Here is a 25,188-nt window from a genome sequence, read left to right on the forward strand (position 1 = left end):
GGCTCTAGTATCATGACAGCATCACAACCATGGCAAGATCTTCCCTCTTCTGCTTTAGCAGGGGTGGGGGTGCTGCTGAAATCCCATGGGGGGAGGGACAGTGGGGAAGGGAAGAGGGATTAGAGATACTCTTCTATCTTGAGACTGGGGCCTCTGTGTCCCTCACATCTAGAGCCTGCTTCACAGAGGGTTGTCTCCAGAGTAGCCAGGTGCAAGGGGGTACTGGGAAGGTCCCAAAGGACTTGGCAAATCAACACCGTGGTCTGGGTGCCTTGTCACGCTCCCTATCCCAGGATGGATTTGTCTCCTCTGTTGTCAGGAGGAAAACTGTGCAGAATGCTCCCTTCCTCCTCTCAGATTCCCTAAAAAGGCCAAGGGGTCCCCAAAGAGAGGAGCATGGCCATGGCTGGTAACCAGGACCCCCAAGTTCCCACTTCGCCTGAGAGGAGGCCCCCTCTCAGGCAAAGGGGCCCAGAGTCCCATGTCTGCTCGCTCAAGTCCCAGAGTCTCAGGCCTTGCCGCAGTCTTCCCCTGCCTGAGAGGTCTTTCCGGTCTTGACGTTGTGCAAGACTGGCCTTCCTCCCTGACTAGCTTCCAGGGCAGGCAGTGGAGCTGAGGCTTTGGAAAAAAGAGGAAGGAACCCCGAGCTGGGTCTCCTTTCCCAGAGAGACAGCGGCACTTCGAGCTCCTGGCCCTCCCCACATCCTCCTCACGCGCGGTTCACCAGCCCTGCAGCCCCATCCCTCTGTGGAGCAGGTACTCTCGTCCCCGGGCCTAGAGGATGAGCTGAGGCTTGGCAGCAGGGCTGGATTGGGATTCTGGGGAGGACCCCTGGGTGTCCAAGCCCAAGACAAAGATACGCTCATAACCCAAAACCCTGCACAACTCCAAAGTTTCCCCAACTCACATCCCAACCCCCATCTAACCCTGACTCCTGCCCCTCCCAGCCTTGGTACTTATTCTACCCCTACCTCACCCTCTATTGCATCCCATCCCCAACCATTTAGTAACCATCATCTCCATCCACCCCCAGGCCTGACCGGCACCCTCACCCAACCCCATCACTCTCTCCTCCATGCCAACACTAATTCCATTCCAAAACACAGCCTAACCATCACTTTCACCCCAAACCAACTGCAGCCCAACCCTCACCTTCCCCTCAGTTCTCTTCATTTATTACCACTTCATTCATCAGAGCGAAGGCCCCCCCTGCACCGTCCAGCAGAGCTTGGAGGAATGGGCATTCGGGCTGAGAGCATTTGCAGCCAGATTAAGGAAAGAAATGTGACACTCTGCTACCCATTTAAAGCCGATAGACCTCATTCATGGATAATGTGGTTTTCCGAGTTAAATGGCCTATGTTTGGGACTTTCTATTATTATGAAGATAATGTATCCCTGAAATCGCCCATCTGAACCTGCTTTCTGACCTGTTGAGCAGAGCGCTGAAGCTGGCTTGGTAACCCCCTTTCCCTCCTTCTCCAACTTGAATAGGGAAGTTGGGAGAAGCTCTGGTACTGGGAAATAGAAACTGAATCCTGAACCCAAGCACAGCTGCCTACAGTGAAACTGCCTTTGCCCTTTCTTCCCCAGGCCAAACTTGACCTCTGGGATCAGAAATCAGGGACTTGTGGCCCTAGTCGCCCTCCCAGATGTCCTGGGACACTTGGTCTTATATTTACCCACTCACTTGCTCTAACACAGAGAGAAATATGGGTGTCCCCCGTATGCCATACACCCCAACCCAGTGCTGAGGCAGCGGCTATCAGTTCAGAGGAGTGGGGTTTAAACCCTGTCTTCAGAAGGTCCAAGGCTTGGAGATTCCAGGATGAACCCTGGAACTGTGCTCTCCCGAATGGTCATTGCCTGAGGTCTACAGTGCTTCCTGTCCCCAGTATAGCCACTGTCTTCCCAGGAGCTGCAATCATCTGTCTACCATCAGAAGGTGCTAGGTGCCCACCAGGACACCCCACTCAGCCCGAGCCCTAGGGGCACCTCCCTGTCAACACCAGACTTTTAACTGGGACAGGAGCTCCCTTCCTGGAGTTCTTCATGCCCTTCCTTTTTTTCCAGGAAAGTTCTCTGGGCTGAGGCTGGTCTTTGGGGTAGAACAAGCTGAGCCAATAAGCTGCACTCTGATGGGACTGACCCCTTGGTTACTGGGACTGGGCTACAGGCGTGACTTTGGGTGGTTCTATAAAGGGTCCTCTCAAAAACCCCTGCTCCATTCTGGGGTCAGTGTGTCTAAAATCCCACCGTTCCTCCTGTAGCTTCAGTGTTCCTCTTTCCAGGGCCCCAGACGGGAAGAGCAGGGGAGCTGGGGACAGTGTGAACTTTGGTGGTGTCCCAGCTGTAGAGGAGCCGATCCTGATGCTCAGTGTGGCCCAGGGCCACATCTGCCCCCAAACATGGCCAGCAGGCTGCTGTTCAGTCCAGCTTCCAGGACACTGCACCCAGGTCATGCGGCCCAGCCTGGGCCAGCATGAGCCAAGGACCAGGTGTGGAGGGTGTGGGTACATCTTCCATGGAGAGGACCAGCAGTAGGACTGCCCCAAAGACTGAGGACAGGCCACGGGGCCCCAGCAAATGACCAGACCTGTCTGCAGGAGCGGCCTAGCCAGGGGCCCCAGTCTCCCGAGGAACAGGGCTCTGCCTGTTCTTTCCACAGTTTTGCCTTCGCTGTGCTCCCTCTAAGGACATCCCTCCTCTCTTCGCACTTGGCTAGTCATCCTCACAGGCAATTCAGGGCCTCTCCGGGCTCTGTTCAGCCTCTCCCCAGGAGTGTCCTCTGGTAGCCACCAGAATCAGCTGGGCCCCATCCCTGAGACAGATGGGCTTGGGACCGGAAGATATCATGAGTTTCCTGTCCCCACTTCCAGGTTCCCCAGGCCCTTCCCCTCACTCTGCAGGGTCAGCATTTAGGGCCAAGGAAGACTGCAAAGTTGACAATATGGGTTTTGTATGTGTATGCGGTAAAGTTTACTGTTTTAACTATTTTTTAAGCATGCGATTCAGTGGCATTAAGCACGTTCATACTACTGTGTAGCCATCATTACTGTCTATTTCCGGAACTTTTTCATCATCCAAAATAGAGACTTTGTACCTATTAAACATTAACTCCTTCGTCCCTCCTCTCTCCAGGCCTTGGTAACTTCTATTCTACTTTCTACTCACTTACCTATTCTACATATCTCATAAAAGTGGACTCATATAATATTTGTCCTTTTGTGCTTAGCTTGTTTCATGTGTCAGAATTTCATTCCTTCCTATGGCTGAATATTATTCTGTTGTATGGATATATGACATTCATCTGTTGATGGACACTTGGGTTGCTTCTACTTTTTGGCTATTATGAATAATGCTGCTGTGAATATGTGTGCAAATATCTATTTAAGGCCCTATTTTTGATTCTTTTGGGTATATACCTAGGGGTGAAGTTGCTGGGTCATATGGTAATCTGTGTCTGACTTTTTGAGGAAACACAAAACTTTCCAAAGGGGCTGCACCATTTCACATTTCTACTAATGGTACATGAGTCTTCCAGTTTCTCCACAGCCTTGTCAACATTTGTTATTTTCTGGTTTTGTTTGTTTTTTTTACAGTGTGAAGTGGTAGCTCATTGTGGTTTTGATTTGCCTTTCCCTAATGACTACTGATCTTCATTTTCTGAATGTTGAGCTTTAAGCCAACTTTTTCACTCTCTTCTTTCACTTTCATCAAGAGGCTCTTTAGTTCCTCTTCACTTTCTGCCATAAGGGTGGTATCATCTGCATATCTGAGGTTATTGATATTTCTCCCAGCAATCTTGGTTCCAGCTTGTGCTTCCTCCAGCCCAGTGTTTCTCATGATGTACTCTGCATAGAAGTTAAATAAGCAGGGTGACAATATACAGCCTTGATGTACTCCTTTTCCTATTTGGAACCAGTCTGTTGTTCCATGTCCAGTTCTAAGTGTTGCTTCCTGACCTGCATATAGGTTTCTCAAGAGACAGGTCAGGTGCTCTGGTATTCCCATCTCTTTCAGAATTTTCCAGTTTATTGTGATCCACACAGTCAAAGGCTTTGGCATAGTCAATAAAGCAGAAATAGATGTTTTTCTGGAACTCTCTTGCTTTTTCCATGATCCAGCGGATGTTGGCAATTTGATCTCTGGTTCCTCTGCCTTTTCTAAAACCAGCTTGAACATCTGGAAGTTCATGGTTCATGTATTGCTGAAGCATGGCTTGGAGAATTTTGAGCATTACTTTACTAGTGTGTGAGATGAGTGCAACTGTGCGGTAGTTTGAGCATTCTTTGGCATTGCCTTTCTTTGAGACTGGAATGAAAACTGACCTTTTCCAGTCCTGTGGCCACTGCTGAGTTTTCCAAATTTGCTGGCATATTGAATGCAGCACTTTCACAGCATCATCTTCCAGGATTTGAAATATCTTTTTTGTACAAAAATGTGAAGATCTTTTTTGTACAGTTCTTCTGTGTATTCTTGCCACCTCTTCTTAATATCTTCTGCTTCTGTTAGGTCCATACCATTTCTGTCCTTTATCGAGCCCATCTATTTCATGGGAAATAGATGGGGAAACAGTGGAAACAGTGTCAGAATTTATTTTGGGGGGCTCCAAAATCACTGCAGATGGTGATTGCAGCCATGAAATTAAGATGCTTACTCCTTGGAAGGAAAGTTATGACTAACCTAGACAGCATATTTTAAAGCAGAGACATTACTTTGTCAACAAAGGTTCATCTAGTCAAGGCTATGGTTTTTCCATTGGTCATGTATGGATGTGAGAGTTGGACTGTAAAGAAAGCTGAGTGCCAAAGAACTGATGCTTTTGAACTGTGGTGTAGGAGAAGACTCTTGAGAGTCCCTTGGACTGCAAGGAGATCCAACCAGTCCATCCTAAAGGAGATCAGTCCTGGGTGTTCTTTGGAAGGAATGATGCTAAAGAAACTCCAGTACTTTGGCCACCTCATGCGAAGAGTTGACTCATTGGAAAAGACTCTGATGCCGGGAGGGATTGGGGGCAGGAGGAAAAGGGGACGACAGAGGATGAGATGGCTGGATGGCAACACCAACTTGATGGACGTGAGTTTGAGTGAACTCTGGGAGCTGGTGATGGACAGGGAGGCCTGGCGTGCTGCAATTCATGGGGTCACAAAGAGTCAGACACGACTGAGCGACTGAACTGAACTGAATGACTACTGATGTTGAATATCTTCTCATGGGCTTGTTGACCATTTGTATATCATCTTTGGAGAGATGTCTGTACAAGCTTTCAGCACAGTTTTTCAAATTTAGGTTGTTTTGGGGGGGGTGTTTGTTGTTAAATTATAGGAATTCTTTATAAATTCCAGATGTTAATCCGTTATCAGCTATATGATTTGCAGGTATTTTCCTCCGATTCTGTGGGTTTCACTCACAATTTTCACTCTCTGGATAGTATCCTTTGATGCAAAAAACATTTTGCATTTTGATTGAGTTCAATTTATCTATTTTTTCTTTTGTTGCTTTGCTTTTGGTGTCATGCTTAAGAAATCATTGCCTGCTACTAGGTCATGAAGATTTTCACCTGTTTTCTTCTAAGAATTTTATGGTTCCAGAGGTACTCTCTGGTGAAGGGCCTGCCTTCTTGTGCATGGCATATAGTAGGCATTTATCTCTTGTTTGTGAGCTATATGTCACGCAGGGTTCTTGTGTCCCCTGTCACACCAAACTTGCCCTGCCATGAACTCTAAACCCTCAAGGACCACACTCTTCTCTTGCCCACTGCTGCAGGGGGCGAGGGGCTCTGCACTGCTGCAGGACACATGTCCTCAGTCCCAAGTCCTGAGAAATGGGTGCTCACAGCTACAAAGAACAAGGCAAATACAGAAATGGCTCTAGGGTGGCTAGAGACCCCAAAGGGAAAGTTTCAGCTAGAAGCCATTTTGAAGACTGAATGAGATTTCAACAGGCAAAGATCATTTGTGGTGAAGCCAGAGCTGGATAGCTGGAGAGCTTGTGGGCAGAGAGTACCGGCCCCAGGGTGGGAACTGATCGCAGGGGGAGCATTAAATGGGGGCAGAGCTGGCAGTAGGAAAGGAAGGCCTTTCGGGGATGTAGGGAAGCCACATCTCATGGGCAATGGGGAGCCATAGTAGGTTTTTGAGTAAGGGAGGACTCTTGAAGGCTGAAGTTTTCTAAGTGCTCAAATTCCATTATGGTCTACAGCTGGTAAGACTGGTGGTAGGGAGACAAATTTCAAGTAAAAAACCATCATTTTTGCTGGATGCCTTGGAGTAAGTCTTTGTGCCTCTCTGGGCTCCAGTTGCTGGTGACTTGGGCGGCAGGGAGGGGGCAAGGAAGTGGGGGAAATAGAGACACAGCTGTTCATCTTTGAAAAGGCTGGGAAAGCAGAACTTAGGGTGGGGCCAAGCGACAGACAGAGGATTTTCTGGGGCCACCAAGTGAAGGCATTCCTGGACACAGCCTGAGCTGGGAACATGGGCTCCTGGATGCCAGCTGGCAGCTGCCCTGCCCTCTCACTGGGTTGGCCAGCATAGTGTGTGGGGAAACAGGACTGGGATCCCAGCAGGCTCTGAGACTGAGGTTCCCTAGGAGATCCCTGTGTGCCCAGCACAGTGCTCCCCGACCTCGCAGGCAACAGAACCAGAGTGACAACCTGCTATGGACTTCCTGCTCCAGCTCCTCCTCCTGGCCTTACCCATCCCAGCAGGTAAGCTTTGCTGGCCTTTTCCTTCTCACAGGGCCTGGCCGCGGTGAGTTCAGCCTCTGTTGGCCTGGGCAGACTGAACTGTGTCTGGTCACAGGTTTAGCTGCTGAGGTTGAAGGATGGCATGAGGAGGCGGTGACAGGGTACAAGGATCCTCTCTGGGGTGCCCAGAGGGGTTGCATTGCTGGGGGCAGGGCAGGATTTGCGAGGGCATCTGGAACACCTTCTGGGGGGCAGAGCATGACCCCAAGCCTGCATTACGCTCTTTCTTGTCCTGCCTCTCCCTCAGACCTGACCTCGTGGGGTGTCTCCAGTCCCGAGACCGTGAAGGGTATGAAGGGGTCTTGCCTCGTCATCCCCTGCACCTTCAGCTTCCCTGCCAGTGTGAAAGTGCCTGATGGCATCACAACCATCTGGTACTATGACTACTCAGGCAGACGGCAGGTAGTGAGTCACTCTACAAACCCCCAACTGGTGGAGGCCCGCTTCCAAGGCCGTGCCCAGCTAGTGGGGAATCCTGAGCTCAAGGTGTGCAACCTGCTGCTGAAGGACCTGCAGCCTGAGGACTCAGGCTCCTACAACTTCCGCTTCGAGATCAGCGAGGTCAACCGCTGGGTAGATGTCAAAGGCACAGCAGTCACTGTAACGGGTGAGAGCAGGGTCACCGACTGGAAGGGACCCCAGGCTGCTCCTGGCCCCACTGGCTCATAGCTCCAACCTTGGTCCTAAACCAAAACCCAAACCCAAACCCAGCCCTAATCTCGGCTTCAGTTCCAGCCCATCCCTGTGCCCCCGAGCATTCCCCCCGCCCCCGTGAACCCCTGGCTTTCTCCTTCCCCTTGAAGTCCCCTGCCCTGGGCTGAGGTCTCCAGGGCAGGTGGTCTCAGGTACGGTGAAGGGGAGCCCCCAACCTCCTGTCTTTGTCTTCAGAGGAGCTCATCATGCCCACCGTTGCCTCTCCGGCTGAGCTACATGAGGGCATGGAGGTGGACTTCAACTGTTCCACTCCCTACGCGTGCTTGCAGGAGCCGGTCACCCTGCGGTGGCAAGGCCAGGACCCTGCCCGCTCCATCACCTCCACACTCCAGAAGCTTGAGCCCACGGGCATCCACCACCAGGAGACCCTCCACATGGCCCTGTCCTGGCAGGACCATGGCCGGACCCTGAGCTGCCAGCTCTCGGCGGCCAACCATAGGACTCAGCGCGAGATTCGCCTCCAAGTGCAGTGTGAGTGAACGTGGCAGGCTGGGTGGGTAGCACATCCTTGTTACTGAGCTCACACACATCTGTGGTTCCCCAGTGGAAACCATCTGCTTCCGGCCTGCAGGAATAGCCAGGCTGTGCTTGGACTTCCAGGGCGGAGCAGGTGGAAAGACTGCTAAGCCCCGAGAGTAGTACTGAAAGGCTCCCTCCACCTCCAGTCCCTAAAGCTAGGCTGGGCAGGGAAGGGAAGACTCAGCCGGAGCACTGGGGGTTGGGCAGTAGGGGCCCTGGGATTTAGACCAGCTCTGGAGGATGAGGAGGTGGCGAGGGTTCACCCCTTTCTTGCCTCTCACACTCAACAACCAGGGTAACACTTGGACGTGGCAAAGAGACAGTGGGAGGAATTCCAAGTTTTCACTTGATTATGCATCTTCCCATCACAGTAAAGACGGGCAGCCTGTTCTAGAACAACTGTTGTACATAGGCATCAGGCTGCTGGCTTCACCATTGACTAGATGAGCAAACTTTGGGCAAGTTACTTGCCTCTCAGAGCCTCTGTTTTCTCACTACCTCTCTGTAGTGGAGATAATAATAAATATGTTTTATCTCACAGGATTGTTATGAAAATTAAAAGTGTGCTTGGCACCTATTAAGCATGCAAAAATATTAGCTTCTATTATTTTCATAGTTACATAGATTAAGAACTTGAAAATACTAGCTTTTTTTTTTTGCCACACCACATGGCTTGTTTTGGCGGGAGGAGAAGGGGACGGCAGAGGATGGGATGGTTGGATGGCATCACCAACTCAGTGGACATGAGTTTGAGTAAACTGTAGGAGTTGGTGATGGTCAGAGAGGCCTGGCGTGCTGCAGTCCACGGAGTTGCAAAGAGTCAGACACGACTGAGCAACTGAACTGAACTGAACTGAACTACATGGCTTGTGAGATTTCAGTTCCCTGACTAGGGACTGAACCCGGGTCATAGCAGTGAAAGCCCAGAGTCCTAACTACTAGGCAATCAGGGAACTCCTGAAAATATTCGCTGTTATTAGCATAGTTACATAGAGAGAGGCTTGAGAACAAGATTTAAAGAAATGCAGTTTCTTTGTATCATTGGCATCTCCCAACAAATGAGTTAACCATTCTCAGAGAGAATTTGACTCTGCCTTTAGCCCTTGTGTTAGGTGGTTTGTCCCTTGCCAGCAGCTGCCACAAGCCACTAAAGCAAGCAGTGTGCCCATGGCCCTCAGATAGAAGAGATGGCGATGGACACGTCATGAGGCAGAAAGCCACTGAAGGCAGTGCAGGCTGAATGCTGTGCCAAGCATCACAGCATCAGGCTGTCAGTAGACAAGGACAGGAGCAGGCTTCCTCACAATGTGAGGCCAGGGCCTGCCCTGGACAGGGGACTGATGGGAGTTCCGATTTATCTGGGTGGGCTTCCTTAGGGCAGAGTGTTGAAAGGGGAGTAGGAAAGTGCCCCTGCCTTCCCTGGGCACCATACTCGACAACACCTGTCATGCTTTGCAGATGCCCCCAAGGGTGTGGAAATCCTCCTCAGCCCCTCGGGGCGGAACATCCTTCCAGGGGATCTGGTCACACTCATCTGCCAGGTGAACAGCAGTCACCCTCAGGTCAGTTCTGTGCAGTGGGTCAAGGATGGGACGCACCTCAAAACCCGGAGTCGTGTACTACAGTTGCCCCAGGCAGCCTGGGCTGATGCTGGAGTCTACACCTGTGAAGCTGGGAATGGTGTGGGCTCTTCGGTCTCACCTCCTGTCAGCCTTCACATCTTCAGTGAGTCCTGGGTGAGCCTGGGTCTTGACCAGAGGGTAGGGAGGCATCCAGGCCATGGGAGCTGAGGGAAACGAGGCCAAGGTGCCTCCTGGGATGCCTGTGTGGAGTTCCAGCTTGGCTTCTGACAGGTGACAAACCTCCCTGGCAATAAACAGGGCAAAGAGATGCATGGCCAGCCCAGGAGACTCCTCCTCAGTGGGGTGTGATGTACAGGGTGCGGAGGTTTAGGCCGATGGGCTGCAACCCTGAGGGGTGGGGCCTGAAAGTCCCCTGAGTAGCCCTCAGTGTGCTCTATGCTGCCCCCCAGTGGCTGTGGTCCAGGTGAGCCCAGCAGGCTCGATTCTGGAGAACCAGACTGTGACGCTGGCCTGCAACACACCGAAAGAAGCGCCCAGGGAGCTGCGCTACACATGGTACAAAAACCACGGCCTGATGAAGGACACCCACAGTCGCATCCTCCAGCTGCACTCAGTGACCAGGGCCGATACAGGCTTCTACTTCTGTGAGGTGCAGAATGCCCAGGGCAGAGAGCGCTCTGACCCAGTCAGCGTGGTGGTCCACCGTAAGTGGGGGGGACGAGGGCACTGGAGCTGGGAGCCAGGCCAAAGATTAGAGCCCCTGCAGGAGGGTTGGGGTCCTCGGCCGGGGTGCCCTTGAGCTCACGTCTGGGCAAGGCTTTGAACTCCCCAGGCCTGTGTCCTATTTTAAACAACTTTTTATTTTGAAATAAGTTCAAACTTAAAAGTTGTGAGAAAAATACAAAGAATTATCATACACCTTTAACCTCGACTCCCATTTTTTAACATTTGATTTTCTTTCCAACTATATATTATATTTGTGTGTACATATGTACTTACACACATATATGTATGCACATACACATGCACATATATGTGTGCACGCTTGCACACATTTTCACTACATATACATTCTATTCACATGTGTATATACATATGCCCTCTATATGTATACATGCACACATAATCTATCTATCTATGTATCCATTTATATTCTTCAGTCATAATGGCCCTTTACTCCTTAATTTCTCAGCATGTATTTCCTAGGGTCATTCTCATGCATAACCACAGCACAACAATTATATGTAGTCAAGAAACTTAACATTCATACAAGATCATTATCTAATGTACAATCCATGTTTAAATTTTACCAGTCGGCCCAATAATGTCCTTTCTGGTAATTATTTTTCTGGTTTAGGATTCAGTTCAGGATCTTGTACTGCATTAAGTTGTCAAGTCTCTTTATTCTCCTTTCTTCAGTCTTTCCTTGTCTTCTTTGACATTGAACCCTGACGAGCACAGGTCAGTTGTTTTGTGATATTCTCCCCTTGCATCGGTCTGAATGGAGCAGACCAAGCCCGTGCACCTGGGCAGAGACACCACGGACATGATTCTGTGTCTGTCTCCCTGTGTCACCTCAAGAGGCACATGGGGGCAGTTTGTCTCATTGCTGGGAGTGTGGACTTTGATCATTTGCTGCAGTGCTGTCCCCTGCCAGCTTTCTTTACCAGTTTTCCCACCATTAAAGTGGGGTCTCTGGATCCCCACTCTCAGGGTGACTTCAAGGATTGACTAGAATGAACTAGGATAACAGAGTGATTTGCCCAGTCTGAGGACAAATAGGAGCTGCTGGGGTCACTAACTTTTCCCAGGGCATCATGGGACAAAGTAGGTGCAGGGGTCAGAGGCTGTAAGAGGAAATCAGGAATGCACCTGTTGAGGGTAACAGGCCTGTCCCTCATTCCGTGCAGACCCGCCCCTCACCCCACACCTGACTGCCTTCCTGGAGACACAGGAGGGACTGGTGGGCATCCTCCAGTGCTCAGTGGTCAGCGAGCCCCTGGCTTCTCTGGTGTTGTCACGTGAGGGCCTCATCCTCGCCTCAACTTCCGGAGAGGGTGACCAGAGCCCACGCTTCAGTGTCTACTCTGCCCCAAACTCCCTGCGCCTGGAGATTCGAGACCTGGGGCCAACTGACAGTGGGGAGTACACGTGCTCAGCCACCAATTCCCTTGGGAATTCATCCTCCACCCTGGACTTCCATGCCAATGGTAAGAGGGCCCCACTGGGGCTGGTAGAAGGAGCCTGAGGAGGAGGCCTGCTCTGGCCTCTTCCTCCTGAGAACCAAGAGGGCTCAACTGAGGGCCTGACCTAGCTGGCTAGAAAAAAAAATCACATCAAAGATCTGAGCTATACAGTCATCCCAGTCCCAGAGTTTCCCCCGAAGTCAAAGCAAAACAAGAAACATGGCAGATTGAGTTATTCCTTTTGTATCCACTCTGACTCTGAACTTACAGGGTTTTTCAATGCGCATTCATTTGTTTTTTATTTACTAAACATCTGGAGCAGACTCTGTGGTAGGAGTCGGATGCAGAAGCCCAAATAGAGAGGCTGAGTCTTGGTGCACATGTTGCCCTTCCCTCCTTCTGAGGCAGACACAGCTAATTGATCAAGCCAGGTTTTGACAGAGGCCTAGGATCTGGCCCAGAATCCTGCTCAACCATGCTGCAGCCAGCTACCAATAGATCTGAATTGGCATTCAAGGTCAAACCCTTCTGATCATCAAGAGATTTACAGAGCTGATGCCATGATGTTCAGACCTTCTGATAATTGAGTTGGGAGAAGCCCAGGAGGGCTTCCTGCAGTGGGTGGCATGGAGCTGCAGACATGCAGGGGAGCTGAGCTTTATTCTCTCCTCCCGCTAGTGGCCCGCCTCCTCATCAGCCCAGCAGCAGAAGTGGCGGAAGGGCAGGCGGTAACACTTAGCTGTAGGAGCAGCCTGAGCCCAATGCCTGACACCCGCTTCTCCTGGTACCGAAATGGGGCCCTGCTCCTCGAGGGGCCCAGCAGCAGCCTCCTGCTCCCTGTGGTCTCCAGCACTGACGCCGGCTCATACCACTGTCGGGCCCAGGATGGCCATGGCACCAGTGGGCTCTCCTCACCTGCTGTCCTCACCGTCCTCTGTGAGTAGCCTTCCCTCCAGCCCCTGCCTGCTGTGGGAAGATCAGCCACCAGAGCCCATCAGCCCCCTCCTCCAGGACCTCCTGACTCTGTCCTGCCCAGAGTTCCGATGGAAGGCAGCCACGAACCTGGGCATCAGGGCCCTGACTGCCCTAGCTGAAACGTGGAGACCGAGTCTAGGGCTTCCCATTTCCCCACCCCAGCCCCATTAGAGCTCTGCCTCTAGCCTCAGACCCATCATGGATACCATGTCCAAGCTTTAGCCTCTGCAGCTGGGCCCTGGGACACTACTCCTATATATGTAGACACGCCCCATAGGCGGCACCCTCACAGGTGCAGACACAAAGGCAGAGCCTCCCCACACAGGGCCTGCATCTTGTCAAGGGTGGATGCTCCTGAGCGGCTGACCAACATTCAGGACACACTCAGCTTCCAGCACAGCTTCCCTAACGTGTGCAGGACACATGTCCAGGGACTGTCAGGAAGAGCGGTCACCTCTTGGGGGTTTTCTAGTGTTCAGGGTGAGATCACCTGGGGGTCTTGGTCCCACTCTTCAGAAACTTCTAGGAGAAAGGCAATTTAGGCATTATCTGTTCTCATGGGAGCTGGCTTGGAGATAAGAGATAAGAGACAGGCAGGGTCTTAGGGGAGGGGGTGTGAAGAGAGGAAGCAGACAGTAAAACAACCAGGGATTGCTCTGTAGGTACCCTGCCCAGGAGCACATGGCGGGGATGCAAGGTGGCTGCTAGCCCATACAGTTCTGGTGATGGCAGCCCACTCCAGCACTCTTGCCTGGAAAATCCCAGGACAGAGGAGCCTGGTGGGCTGCAGTCCATGGGGTCGTGAAGAGTCGGATACGACTGAGCGACTTCACTTTCACTTTTCACTTTCCTGCATTGGAGAAGGAAATGGCAACCCACTGTTGGCAACCCAATGTTCTTGCCTGGAGAATCCCAGGGATGGCGGAGCCTGGTGGGCTGCCATCTATGGGGTCACACAGAGTCGGACATGACTGAAGTGACTTAGCAGCAAGCTAGAAAAAGGCCTTCCTTCCTCTGGGAAGACTCAGGCCAGTGCTAAGGCATAGTTCAACACGCGGGCATGGGCTGAGGTCCTGCCACCCCGGTCCGGTGATCCTTGTATAATGCACTGTCTGCACAGCTGTTTGCGGCAGCTCCGGGTTCATGCCTTTGCTCAGTGTGTTCTGGGCGCCTAGCTAGCTTTGACTGTACCTGTGGGAGACTGGCAGAGGCTGTGGGATAGTGCCCATACTCCTCTCTCCAGATGCCCCACGCCAGCCCACGTTCACTGCCCAGCTGGACCCTGACACTGCCGGAGCCGGTCAGCGAGGCCTCCTGTTGTGCCGTGTGGACAGCGACCCCCCGGCCCAGCTGCGGCTGCTCCATAGGGGTCGCGTGGTGGCCTCTGCCCTCCCATCAGGGGGCAGCTGTAGCGCCTGCGAGAGCTGTTCCTCACGCACAAAGGTTACCAGAGCCCCCAACCTGCTGCGGGTAGAGATCCAAGACCCGGTGCTGGAGGACGAGGGCGTGTACCTCTGCGAGGCCAGCAATGTCCTGGGCAACGCCTCTGCCTCAGCGAACTTCAATGCCCAGGGTGAGGCAGGGCAGGGAGCATATCACTTGGGGTCAGGGGCTGGTACTTGGGACCCTATTCGTTTGCAACCCCCAGCTCTGAGGAGGGTCAGTTGGGCGAAACCACCTCCTGTCAGCAGAGTGAGTTCAGTTTCCTCCCCTTGCCCCATGGGCACCCAGAGGGGCTCCTTCCCACCTGCTCCAGACAGGGAGGCAGGACCACTCACCCTGGGGACTAGGGGGAAGCCGTCAGGGTTGAGGCCCATCTCAGTAAGCCTGTGCTGCCTGCTCTCCAGCCACCGTCCTGGTCATCACACCGTCGCACACGCTGCAGGAGGGCACTGGAGCCAACCTGACTTGCAGGGTGAACCGGGAAGCTAGTGGCCCTGCCAACTTCACCTGGTTCCGAGATGGGGCCCTGTGGGCCCAGGGCCCCCTAGAGACCCTGACGCTGCTGCCTGTGGCCAGAACAGATGCCGCCCTGTATGCCTGCCGCATCCTCACTGAGGCCGGTGCCCAGCTCTCCACCCCTGTGGTCCTGCGAGTGCTCTGTGGGTGATAGGCAAGGGGATTTGGGCCCTTGGAGGGTGGAAGGGGTGGTCTGGGGCAAACAGGGCTGAGGTTGAGTTTGAGGAGGCAAGAACACGGCTTGGGTGTGGGCGCATGTGGGCCTGGACTGCGTATCTGGAGGACAGCCTGGCGGCTGAAAGGTGGTGAGCTGGGTAGGGGCTGGCCTGAGCTCCCCACTGTCTCTACAGACCCTCCAGACCCTCCAAAGCTGTCTGCTCTCCTGGATGTGGACCAGGGCCACACGGCTGTGTTTGTCTGCACTGTGGACAGTCGCCCTCCCGCCCAGCTGGCTCTGTTCCACGGAGAGCACCTCTTGGCCACCAGCCCGGGACCCCAGCTTCCATCCCGTGGCCGCCTCCAGGCCAAAACCACAGCCAACTTCCTGCAGCTAGAGGTCCAAGACTTGAGCCTTAAGGACTCTGGCAGCTACCGCTGTGAAGCCAACAATGCCCTGGGATCAACTAACACTTCCCTTTTCTTCCAGATCCGAGGTGAGTGTCCTCTGTAGCTGTGGTGCATCCAAGTGTCCTGGGGGCCACTCTGCATATTTATGTAGAGATGTGTCATATATGGGCTTCCCAGGTGGTGCTAGTGGTAAAAAATAAAAATAAAAATAAACACCCTGTGCCAATGCAAGAGATGCAAGGGATACAGGCTTGATCCCTGGGCTGGGAAGATCCTCTGGAGGAGGAAATGGCAACACACTCCAGTATTCTTGCCTGGAGAATCCCATAGACAGAGGAGCCTGGTGGGCTACAGACCATGGGGTCGCAGAGTTGGAAACAACTGAAGCGACTTAGCATGCGCGTGGAATATGTAATCTCTGTGTTAAGTCACTCAGTCATGTTGGACTCTTTGTTATCCCAAGGACTGTAGCCCACCAGGCTCCTCAGTCCATGAGGTTCTCCAGGCAAGAATACTGGAGTGGGTTGCCATTTCCTCCTCCAGAGGATCTTCCTGACGCAGGGATTGAACCCATGTCTTTTACGTCTCCTGCATTGGCAGGAGGGTTCTTTACCACTAGTGCCACTTGGGAAGCCCCATATAATGTACATACATTGTTGGTTGCTGTTTAGTTGCTAAGTTGTGTCCGACTATACATATATATATATGTATATGAATATATCCATATTCTTCATTTACCTATCTGTATATATTCTTCTGTAATAATCCTGCCTAAGTGAATAAGCCAGAAAAAAACAAAGTTAATACCAATAATGCTGAAAAAAAAAACCTTTTTTTTCCTCCCACAGTGACAAACATCAATTTTTGAACATTTTCCCTGGGACTTGTTTCTATATCTCCTATTTATCATACCCTTTTCACAGGCAGAGAAACTGAAGGTCAGAGATCTAGGGGCTTGCTCATGGTCACAGGACCAGGAGGGGCCCTGTTAGCTCTAGATGAATTCAATGCTGGTCTCTGGCTCTCAATCACCACTCTAGCTGTCCCGCACCTGCTCTCTTCCTGCCTTAAACCTGGGTGGAACCAGAGACAGCCCTTTGCCTGGTCTTCCGTTCCTGGGCTCTCATGACTTGGAAGTTGGGTGCGGAGATGGGCTAGAGAGAACTGCTAATTTCCCCTTCCAAGCTGTTGGTCACCATGCTGAGGTCAGCTCATGATCAGGACAGTGGTCCTTGGTTGGACCTAAGTCCCTACCATTTCTGTGCTTTATGGGGTCAAAACAACATTTGTCAAGAGCTAACACGTGCAGGTGCTGTGCATGGCACTAGGGTTAGACCCAGGTGAGGCTCACCCTGTGGTAGGTGAGATATGATTGACCAAGCAAAACCATAACTCAAGGTGATGGGCAGTGAATGCCAGGTCAGAACCAGGGCAAAGGAGTCAGGCACAGGAGAGGAAGAGGTGTGAAGCTGCAGTGGGGCCCTCAGCAGTGGTCTGGGGGGTGAGCAGTGGCTCTGGCACGTGGGGTTGGGGTCTTGGTGTCCTCATGTGTACCCAAACGCCATCCCAGATGTGGAAGGCCCTCATCTGCTCTTGGTTTCTCCCTGCAGGAGCCTGGGTCCGGGTGTCCCCATCGCCTGAGCTCCGGGAGGGCCAGGCTGTGGTCCTGAGCTGCCAAGTACCCACAGGGGTCCTGGAGGGGGCCTCATACCGTTGGTACCGAGACGGCCAGCCCCTCCAGGAGTTCACCTCAGCCTCAGTCCGTTTTGCAGCCATAACTTTGAGCCAAGCTGGCGCCTACCATTGCCAAGCCCAGGCTCCTGGCTCAGCCACCACGAACCTGGCAGCCCCAGTCAGCCTCCATGTGTCTTGTAAGCGTTTTGATCCCATTTGTGTTTCTTGGGGAAGGAGGGAGCCAAGGGCATGACTGGGGAAGGGGATATTGAGCCCCTGGTCCTGGACTCTACTTCTGAGAGAGTCCTAGATGAGGGAACACCTGGTCAGGCCCTGACCATTGTCTGCCTTGTGTAGACGCCCCTCGCCAGGCCACACTCACTACCCTCATGGACACAGGCCCTGGGCGACTGGGCCTCCTCCTGTGCCGTGTGAACAGTGACCCTCCGGCCCAGCTACGACTGCTGCACGGGGACCGCCTCGTGGCCTCTACCCTGCAAGGAGTGGGGGAGCTTGCGGGCAGCTCTCCCCGGCTGCAGGTGGCTGTGGCCCCCAACACGCTGCGCCTGGAGATTCACAATGCAGTGCTGGAGGATGAAGGCGTCTATACCTGCGAGGCCACCAATGCCCTGGGCCAGGCCTTGGCCTCAGCCACCTTTGATACCCAAGGTCAGAATGGGGCTGTGAATGTGTGAGTGGGTGGCTCTTTTAAGAGAAGAGGAGGCTGGAGAGGGTTCTGGAAGCCTGAGACACAGGCAGGAGGGCTGAACATAGGACAGTGCATTCCCACTCTTCTTAAGGGCAGCAATCTCCAAACTTGGTTTTCACTGAAGAACCTTTTTTGAAAACAGAATTTTACATGGATGCCCAGGGGATAAAACTAATCAGACAGGGGTCACTCAAGGAGAAACCACAGCAGAGCTTTTGAGGCCTCTGTTCTCCCTGGTGCCCTCCAACAGGGTCAGGGAGGGCTCAGGGCACTCCAGAGAGAACTCTCCTGGGGAACACCTGACAGATGATGAGCTGTTTCCCAAGCTCCATCTCTGAGCCCCACTCACAGGCGGTCACCTGTGCCTCCCAGAGGCTGAGGCTTCCCACCCTTGCTTTACACAGCCTTCGGTATTCCCTGGTGTCCCTGTGCCCTCTTCTCTCTCCAGCTGTGAGTGTGCAGGTGTGGCCCAAAGCCACCGTGCAGGAGGGACAGCTGGTGAACCTGACCTGCCTTGTATGGACCACTCACGTGACCCAGCTCACCTACACATGGTACCAAGATGGGCAGCAGCGCCCAGATGCTGCCCACTCCATCGTCCTCCCCAATGTCACGGTCGTGGACGCCACCTCCTACAGCTGTGGCGTGTTGATCCCTGGCCAGACACTCCATCTCTCTAGGCCTGTCACCCTGGATGTCCTCTGTGAGTCTGGTTGGGTGCAGGGTGGAGCTTGCAGGGATGACAACAGCTTGCGGGGATCAGGGCATGGCTGAGTCCCACAGTCATCTACCCCAGGAACTCAGTACCCAGCTGGCTAGCACTGGACAAGGAGCATTAGAGTTGGGGGACACTAGGGCAGAGGAGCAGTGCTGCAGGTTGGGCAAGTGGAGGCTGTTGAGGGCAGAAAGCCAAAGCCTTCCTGTTTTGAATGCCACCTGCAAACTGGCCTCCTTACCGCTGTGGGCGCTGAACTCCTTCTCTGCCTTCCTGCATCGCAGATGCACCCCGCAGCCTGCGCCTGACCTATCTCCTGGAGAGCCGTGGCGGGCAGCTTGCCCTGGTGCTGTGCACCGTGGACAGCCGTCCACCTGCTCAGCTGGTCCTCAGCCATGCTGGCCGTCTCCTGGCCTCCTCGACCACAGCCTCTGTCCCCAACACCCTGCAGCTGGAGCTGTGGGAGCCCGGGCCCAGCGATGAGGGTCTTTACAGCTGCTCAGCCCGCAGTCCTCTGGGTCAGGTCAACACATCCTTAGAGCTGCGGCTAGAGGGTGAGGCAGGGCCTAGCCAGGGGTGGGATCAGCTATGGTGTCTTGCTGGACCCAGCTGACCCTGTCCTCTTGGTACAGGCGTGCAGGTGACTCTGGCTCCGTCAGCCGCTGTGCCCGAGGGAGCCCCTATCACAGTGAGCTGTGAAGACCCTGCTGCCCGCCCACCCACCGTCTATGCCTGGTACCACAATAGCCGTTGGCTGCAGGAGGGGCCAGAGGCCTCTCTCTCCTTCCCAGTGGTTACACGGGCTCACGCAGGAGCCTATACCTGTCAGGTCCGGGATGCCCAGGGTACACGCAGCTCCCAGCCCACAGCGCTGCATGTCCTCTGTAAGCAAGGGTCCTTGCCTGGGGGTGCCCAGGGTGAGTGGAGGGCGCTTCTGGGCCTTAGTCCGGGTGGGCACAAGACTGCACAGGACTGAACCTGGGAATGGACACTTGGGGAAAAACATAGGGGATGAGGGAAGATTCCTTAGGGTCCTCTGAACCCTGCCTGGAGGAATCTGCCCACAGGATTCCTGAAGCTGTCACTCCCTAGAAGTGACCATTTCCCCAAAGGCTTCAGCCTCACCAATGCCAGGCAGGTGGGCAATGGATAGCACAGGGTTTCCAAGCAAGACCCTCAACTCTGCCCTGCTCCACCATCCAGATGCCCCCCGGGACGCCGCTGTGTCCTCCTTCTGGGACTCAAGGACCAGCCCCATGGCTGTGGTACAGTGCACCGTGGACAGTGAGCCACCTGCTGAGCTGGCCCTGGCCCGCAATGGCAAAGTTCTGGCCACCAGCAACGGCATCCCTGGCTTGGCAGTAGAGACAGGCCATGTCCAGGTGGGCCGCAATGCCCTGCGGCTGCGAGTGCAAGCCGTGCCTTCAGGGGATGAGGACACCTACATCTGCACAGCTCACAACTTGCTGGGCTCAGTCAGCACCACCTTGGGGCAGCTGCAGGCAGAAGGTGAGCCGGCCAGGAGGCAGGAGGGGCGCCGTTGCTGTGGGGTCTGAGTCTGTGTAAGGGGTGGGGCTCCCACAAGAAGAAGCTGGCTGGCCTGACTTGATAGGAAGAAACAGTGCCCACTGGAGGGGGGTTGCTCAGCCTGAGGGGGATAAACAGCCTGGCTTTTGGAGAGCTCCCTACTAGAGAGGTGGGTGGAGGTATGGCAACAACTCAAGGGGAGCATGGGTGGAGGGGAGACATAACCTTGCCCTGAGAGAGCCCAGACTGTGGGTGGGAGCACAGACCTTCCCTGGGGAAACTGGGAATGGGAGGACTGATCCAATCTTACCTTCAGGGAGCTCAGTTTGCAGGACAAGGTGCAGCCCCATCCTTGGGGAGTTCACTCTGGGGGCAAGACACAGCCTCATCCATCAAAAAGCCTGAATTGATGAGAGAGGGAGGCACTGCTTTGCCCCAGAAGTCCCCAGGGCAAGAAGAGGTAGCCCTGATGGCAGTCTGATGAGGGAGACACAGTCCCACCTTTGGGATCCAGATCCTATATTATGCACAGAGGACAAGCCAGAGGCTGCAGCTCCCACAGGCCTCCAGACCCCAACCGCGTCTGCTCCTGCAGGTGTGCACGTGCTGGCCGAGCCAGGGCTAGATGTGCCCGAGGGAGCAGCACTGAACTTGAGTTGTCAGCTCCCTGGTGGCCCTGGGCTCATGGGCAACTCCACCTTCACTTGGTTCTGGAATGGCCGGCAACTACACACGGAGCCTGTGCCCACCCTCGCCTTCACCCACGTGGCCCGCAACCACGCTGGGATGTACCACTGCCAGGCTGAGCTCCCCACTGGGGCCACTGCCTCTGCTCCAGTCACCCTCCGCGTGCTCTGTGAGTGTCACATCCTTGACATCCTCCCCCTGCCTCAGTCTCCCTGCCTCTCACATGCTCTTCTGTCTGCAAAAACCAAGGGGTTCACAGCAATGGAGTCCTGGGTCAGAGAATCCCCACTGACTGGTGTGTGATCTTGTGTCTCTCTGCTTTGGTTTCCTTATCTATAAAATGTCAGTCCCCTCTCCTTGTGAGGAGTGCAGAAGGTAGAGCATGCAGAATGCCTGGCACAGAGTAAGCCCTCATCAACCTTAGCCCCCTATTTTACTCTTCACAAGGGCCCACACTGTATTAGTCAGCTATTGCTGTGTAACAAGCCACCCCAAAACCTAGTGCTTAAAACGACAGCCACTTTTTATTTGCTCACAAGTCTACAGGTCAGAAATTTGGGCTGGGCTAGCAGTTCTGTGGCCTTATATCACATGGCTGCAGCTATTTCATCTTCTTGGCTGGCAAATGGAGTGGGCTGTCGGTTGGGCCTCATGCATCCAACAGGCAGGCCTGGGCTTCTACTTGGTTGTTTTCCAAGGACAGCAGAAGCTGCAAGGCCCATTGAGGTCTAGCCCTGAAGTCACACAAAGGCACTTCTGCCTTCAAAGGGAGTCACAGATTTAAAGAGTGAGGAAACAAGCTCTGCCTCTTAATGGAAGGAGCAGCAGTTGCCTTGCATGGGCTACAAGGAGGGGAGGAATTGTGTAGTTGTTTCTGCAGTCACCACACTCCCTGTCTTCCTGCAGATCCCCCCAAGACACCCACGATGACGGTTTTTGTGGAGCCTGAGGGTGGCATCCAAGGCATTCTGGACTGCCGAGTAGACAGCGAGCCCCTGGCCAACCTGACCCTCCACCTTGGCAGTTGGCTAGTGGCCTCTAGCCAGTCCAAGATTGCTCCTGCCAAGCCACACATCCATGTCTCAGTCACCCCCAATGCCTTGAGGGTGGTTATAGAGGAGCTGAGGCCCAGTGACCAGGGGGAATATGTGTGCTCCGCCTCTAATTCCCTGGGCTCTGCCTCTGCTGCCACCTACTTTGGAACCAGAGGTGAGAGCCCCCGCCCTATCTCCTAGGCTGTGCTGCACAAAGGCCCAGCTCCCAGGTCCAGAGGCTTCCTTCTGAGGTCTTTCCTGAATCCCTTCTGCTTGTCTAGTCTAGACTGATTGCTTGAAACTCCTTTGCAGGGGGAAATTTCCAAGAAAAAGTAGAACTTAAAATAGGTTTCATCTTGAGGGAGTCAGCTTGGGAGGGAGAATCAGAGGCCTGGAGCCACAGCCACCCCCTAAGCCTCACCTCGTGTTATAGCCCTGCACCGCCTGCAGCTGTTCCAGAAGCTCCTCTGGGTCCTGGGACTGCTGGCTGGCCTTCTCTGCCTACTGCTGGGCCTGGGGGCCTACTACACCTGGAGGTGGGTCTGGAGCTAGAAGATGAACAGAGTAACCTCTTCCTTCCCCCATGTCCCTCGCACCAAATTCACAAGCTCCATACTTTCTAGACTGTCCCCTCTCCTTCCCTCTGCTCCAAATTTGGGAAGCCCGTCTAAAATTGTCTCTAAATCTATCTTTCCATAGTTTTCTTCTTTCCTTATCTCTGCTCTCTCACTGCTGAAGAAAGGACTGGGGAGGACGAAAGATCAAATAGGCTACTCTCCACAAATCTCCCCCACAGCTCTGCGTATAGAGCAGGGTGTAAGCTCACGGGGTCGGGGGATGGAACGGGGGCAGGGGATGGAACGGGGGCAGGTGGGGGAGGAGAGATGCTCTCTGAGTCCACTCTTGTCCTTACAGAAGGAGGCATTTCCAGAAGCTGAGAGAGGGTGAAAATTCAGTGGAGATGGCTTCTCACAGGGAAACCATGCAGGTATCCATTCACCATGTGGGCACATGCAGCTGCAGTCCTTGGCTAACCTGCACGGTGGACTGGCACTGAGAGATTATTCTCATTTATAGGACAGTGCTTGGGGCTGGGGGAGATTGGAGAGAGAGCACAGAGACCCAGCGCCCCTTGAGAAGACAGTGGGGGCCATATTCTGAGTAGAGCAGAGCAGTCACGGGCTTGCTGCATGGCTGCCTGAATAGCTAGAGCAGACATTCTGAACTGAGCAGCATCGCCGCTACTTCCAGGACACATCTTGCAACACAGGACCCCACCTGGGTTTTAGGGTCTCTCTTCCTCACTCCTGATTCTGCCCATCACCTGAGCAGGAGTGAAAGTCTGTTTCCCCTCCCCCATGGTGTGTCCCTTTCTGTAAATAATCCATTTGGTGGGCCAGGGCTCCCAGCCACATTTTCAGCCATGCACACTCTCTCCAATCCCCTGGGGACCCATACCCAGGCCTGGGGACTTGGAGGACTGCCCTCCAGAGCTAGAGGTCAGGTGATGACTGCTCCCAGAGTCTTCTAGTGATCAGTTTTCTCGGTGGGAAGCTCATTGATCCTGAAGCAGCCACATGTTGGACCTCATGCTGGGCTCTGCCCCTGAGCTGACCTGTGGCGTTTCCTGCCTTTAGGAGGAGGAAGTCACCAGAATCTGTGATGACTCGAGCCCTGTGAACAATGCAGCATTGGGTCCTGACTCCCTCTGAAAACATCTCTGTGGCATCTGACTTTCTGTGACCTGGCTCCAACCCCCAAGAAAAATGGGTGGTGAGAGGTGGTGGTGAACCTCAATCTACCCAAAAGGGTGTTGACCCTGGGCAACTCTGAAGAGAAATGAATTGATCACGTTGTCTATTTCTCTTTCTCTCTTCTCTGGATCTCATCTCTCTATTTATCTTCCAATGCATTACCTCTTCACATCTTCTTCCTTCAAGCGCACCGTGGACTTCTGGGATGGATTAGAATAGAAGAAGAGCTTTCTATATCGTTACAAGCTGGTCAAGGCACCCTATAGTGACTAGAATATAAGCTAGGCTGCTCTAAAAAGACCAAATACACTAACTTCAACATGAAAGAATTTGATTTTTCTCTCTCATACTAGTCTGCATATGTTATGGTGGTTTAAGATGTTGGAGTTCTGGATCCTTCTCTTTTGTTTTTCTCCATCCCTAAAATGTTGCTTTTGACTGTGAAGTTCACAATGATCCCATTGGGCTCATACTCCTTCCAGCAAGAAGAGGGAAGAGTGGAAGTGAAATGAAAGGCACACTCATTCCCATTGTGGATACAACCCAGAAGTTCTGGCTGGAATTTGGTCATATAGCTACTCCAAGCTGCAAGGGATTTTGGGAAATGTCGTTTTTATTATATTTCCAAAGGACTCTCAACTATGGACTCACCCCTGAGACTCTGAGAACACTGACGAGAATGCTGCCAGCAGGCCATATTCTGTCTCAGTGCCCATCTACTGAAGGCCAGGGTATACCTCTGTCCTTTCTGGTCATGAGTCCTGGAGGAGGTAGTGCCTCTCACATATTAAGACTGAGAAAGTCAAGAAGGATTCATGGTCCCTAGGGAGAGGGAATGCCAGGCAGTCGAATTGCCTGAACAGGCATCTTGTGCCAGGTCTAGCCCTTGAAAGAAGAGGTGCCCCCATTACACTCCCCACCCCCAGAGAGTGTGGGGAGCAGACATCGTGTCAGCATCCTTGTTTCTGCTCCAAGTGTATTCCTGTCCACGATCAAGCGAGCTCACATCCTCTTCCTGGAAGTGTGTTCACCAGGGGCTACTAAGACAAACAACGGCCACTAAGAAAGAATAACGTGCCCCTAGGGAAGTCAGTGCCTGAGGGGAACCAGTTCTCAGGTGGGCTAGTGACTCCTTTGGCATCCTGGTGGCAGATGGTGGGAGGAGCACAAAGCTCACCACTCTGGGATTTGAGTTGAGAAATGTGGAGAGAAGTGGGAAGTTGGCAAAGGAGCTAACAGGTTGGGAAGAGATTGGAGGCCAGGTGAGCTTATGCAGCGTAGATGGACCCTTCTGGTTCCAGGCCCCATTCTTATCAGTGCCCGATTGCCAGGCTCTTCCTGGGGTCTATCAAACATGTCCTCCCAATAAACATCCATCCTGTGACATAACTGGAATGAATCTTTTTCATTCTAATCCTCAACACAGAGGATTAGAATGTGAGTGGGGTTTCTTCTGGAAGACTGTCTGCTGAAGGCAGCAGTGGGTGCAAAGTACATAACATTTACCACAAACCACCTTACACTCAAGCGATTCAGGCTCCTTCCTGCTCCCTGAGGCTCTGGGCACTGCTCACCTCTGCTCCCATGACCAGCACTGTGCTTGGCATGCTGTGGGCAAGCGCTTGGTAAGGGGTGTTTTGTCTACATTGCTGTTAAGTGGAAACTGGGGGTTAAAATCAGATGGGACGGGGAGAGAGCAAACCAAATGCACCTGATTATCCCCTGGTGGCTCAGGTAAAGAATCTATGTGCAATGCAGGAGACTTGGGTTTGATCCCTGGGTTGGGAGGATCCCCTGGAGACGGCAATGGCAACCCACTCCAGTATTCTTGCCTGGAG

General features: G+C 53.3%; 1 protein-coding gene across 2 annotated transcripts; it reads left to right on the plus strand.

The window, feature by feature from the left end:
- The first annotated feature begins 6,407 nt into the window (after window positions 1-6,407).
- Window positions 6,408-24,739, plus strand: SIGLEC1 (sialic acid binding Ig like lectin 1). Of its 2 annotated transcripts, XM_069546577.1 has the most exons (21): window positions 6,408-6,708; window positions 6,995-7,354; window positions 7,636-7,932; window positions 9,439-9,705; window positions 10,013-10,267; window positions 11,474-11,773; window positions 12,428-12,685; window positions 13,968-14,297; window positions 14,572-14,826; window positions 15,034-15,336; window positions 16,861-17,121; window positions 17,282-17,593; window positions 18,082-18,336; window positions 18,633-18,902; window positions 18,981-19,232; window positions 19,552-19,857; window positions 20,471-20,731; window positions 21,469-21,771; window positions 22,030-22,132; window positions 22,512-22,584; window positions 23,234-24,739. In XM_069546577.1, exons 1-21 carry the CDS (start codon window positions 6,660-6,662, stop codon window positions 23,306-23,308), a joined length of 5,145 nt encoding a protein of 1,714 aa, XP_069402678.1. In that variant the 5' UTR covers window positions 6,408-6,659; the 3' UTR covers window positions 23,309-24,739. The 2 variants fall into 2 exon arrangements, with proteins under 2 accessions (XP_069402678.1, XP_069402679.1); XM_069546578.1 differs by lacking the exons at window positions 18,633-18,902; window positions 18,981-19,232 and having other exon boundaries at window positions 6,445-6,708.
- Window positions 24,740-25,188: the final 449 nt, after the last annotated feature.

The sequence above is a fragment of the Ovis canadensis genome, chromosome 13 (assembly GCF_042477335.2).
Source record: "Ovis canadensis isolate MfBH-ARS-UI-01 breed Bighorn chromosome 13, ARS-UI_OviCan_v2, whole genome shotgun sequence".
Taxonomy (NCBI): Eukaryota; Metazoa; Chordata; class Mammalia; order Artiodactyla; family Bovidae; genus Ovis; species Ovis canadensis.

What these genes read in the sequence shown, in the direction of transcription:
- SIGLEC1 (XM_069546577.1), top strand. Translation starts at nt 6,660, where the DNA reads ATGGACTTCCTGCTCCAGCTCCTCCTCCTGGCCTTACCCATCCCAGCA. An exon ending in GGCCTTACCCATCCCAGCAG is followed by an intron (nt 6,709 to 6,994) that starts GTAAGCTTTGCT and finishes CCTCTCCCTCAG; the next exon opens with ACCTGACCTCGTGGGGTGTC. An exon ending in CCTTTTCTTCCAGATCCGAG is followed by an intron (nt 15,337 to 16,860) that starts GTGAGTGTCCTC and finishes TTCTCCCTGCAG; the next exon opens with GAGCCTGGGTCCGGGTGTCC.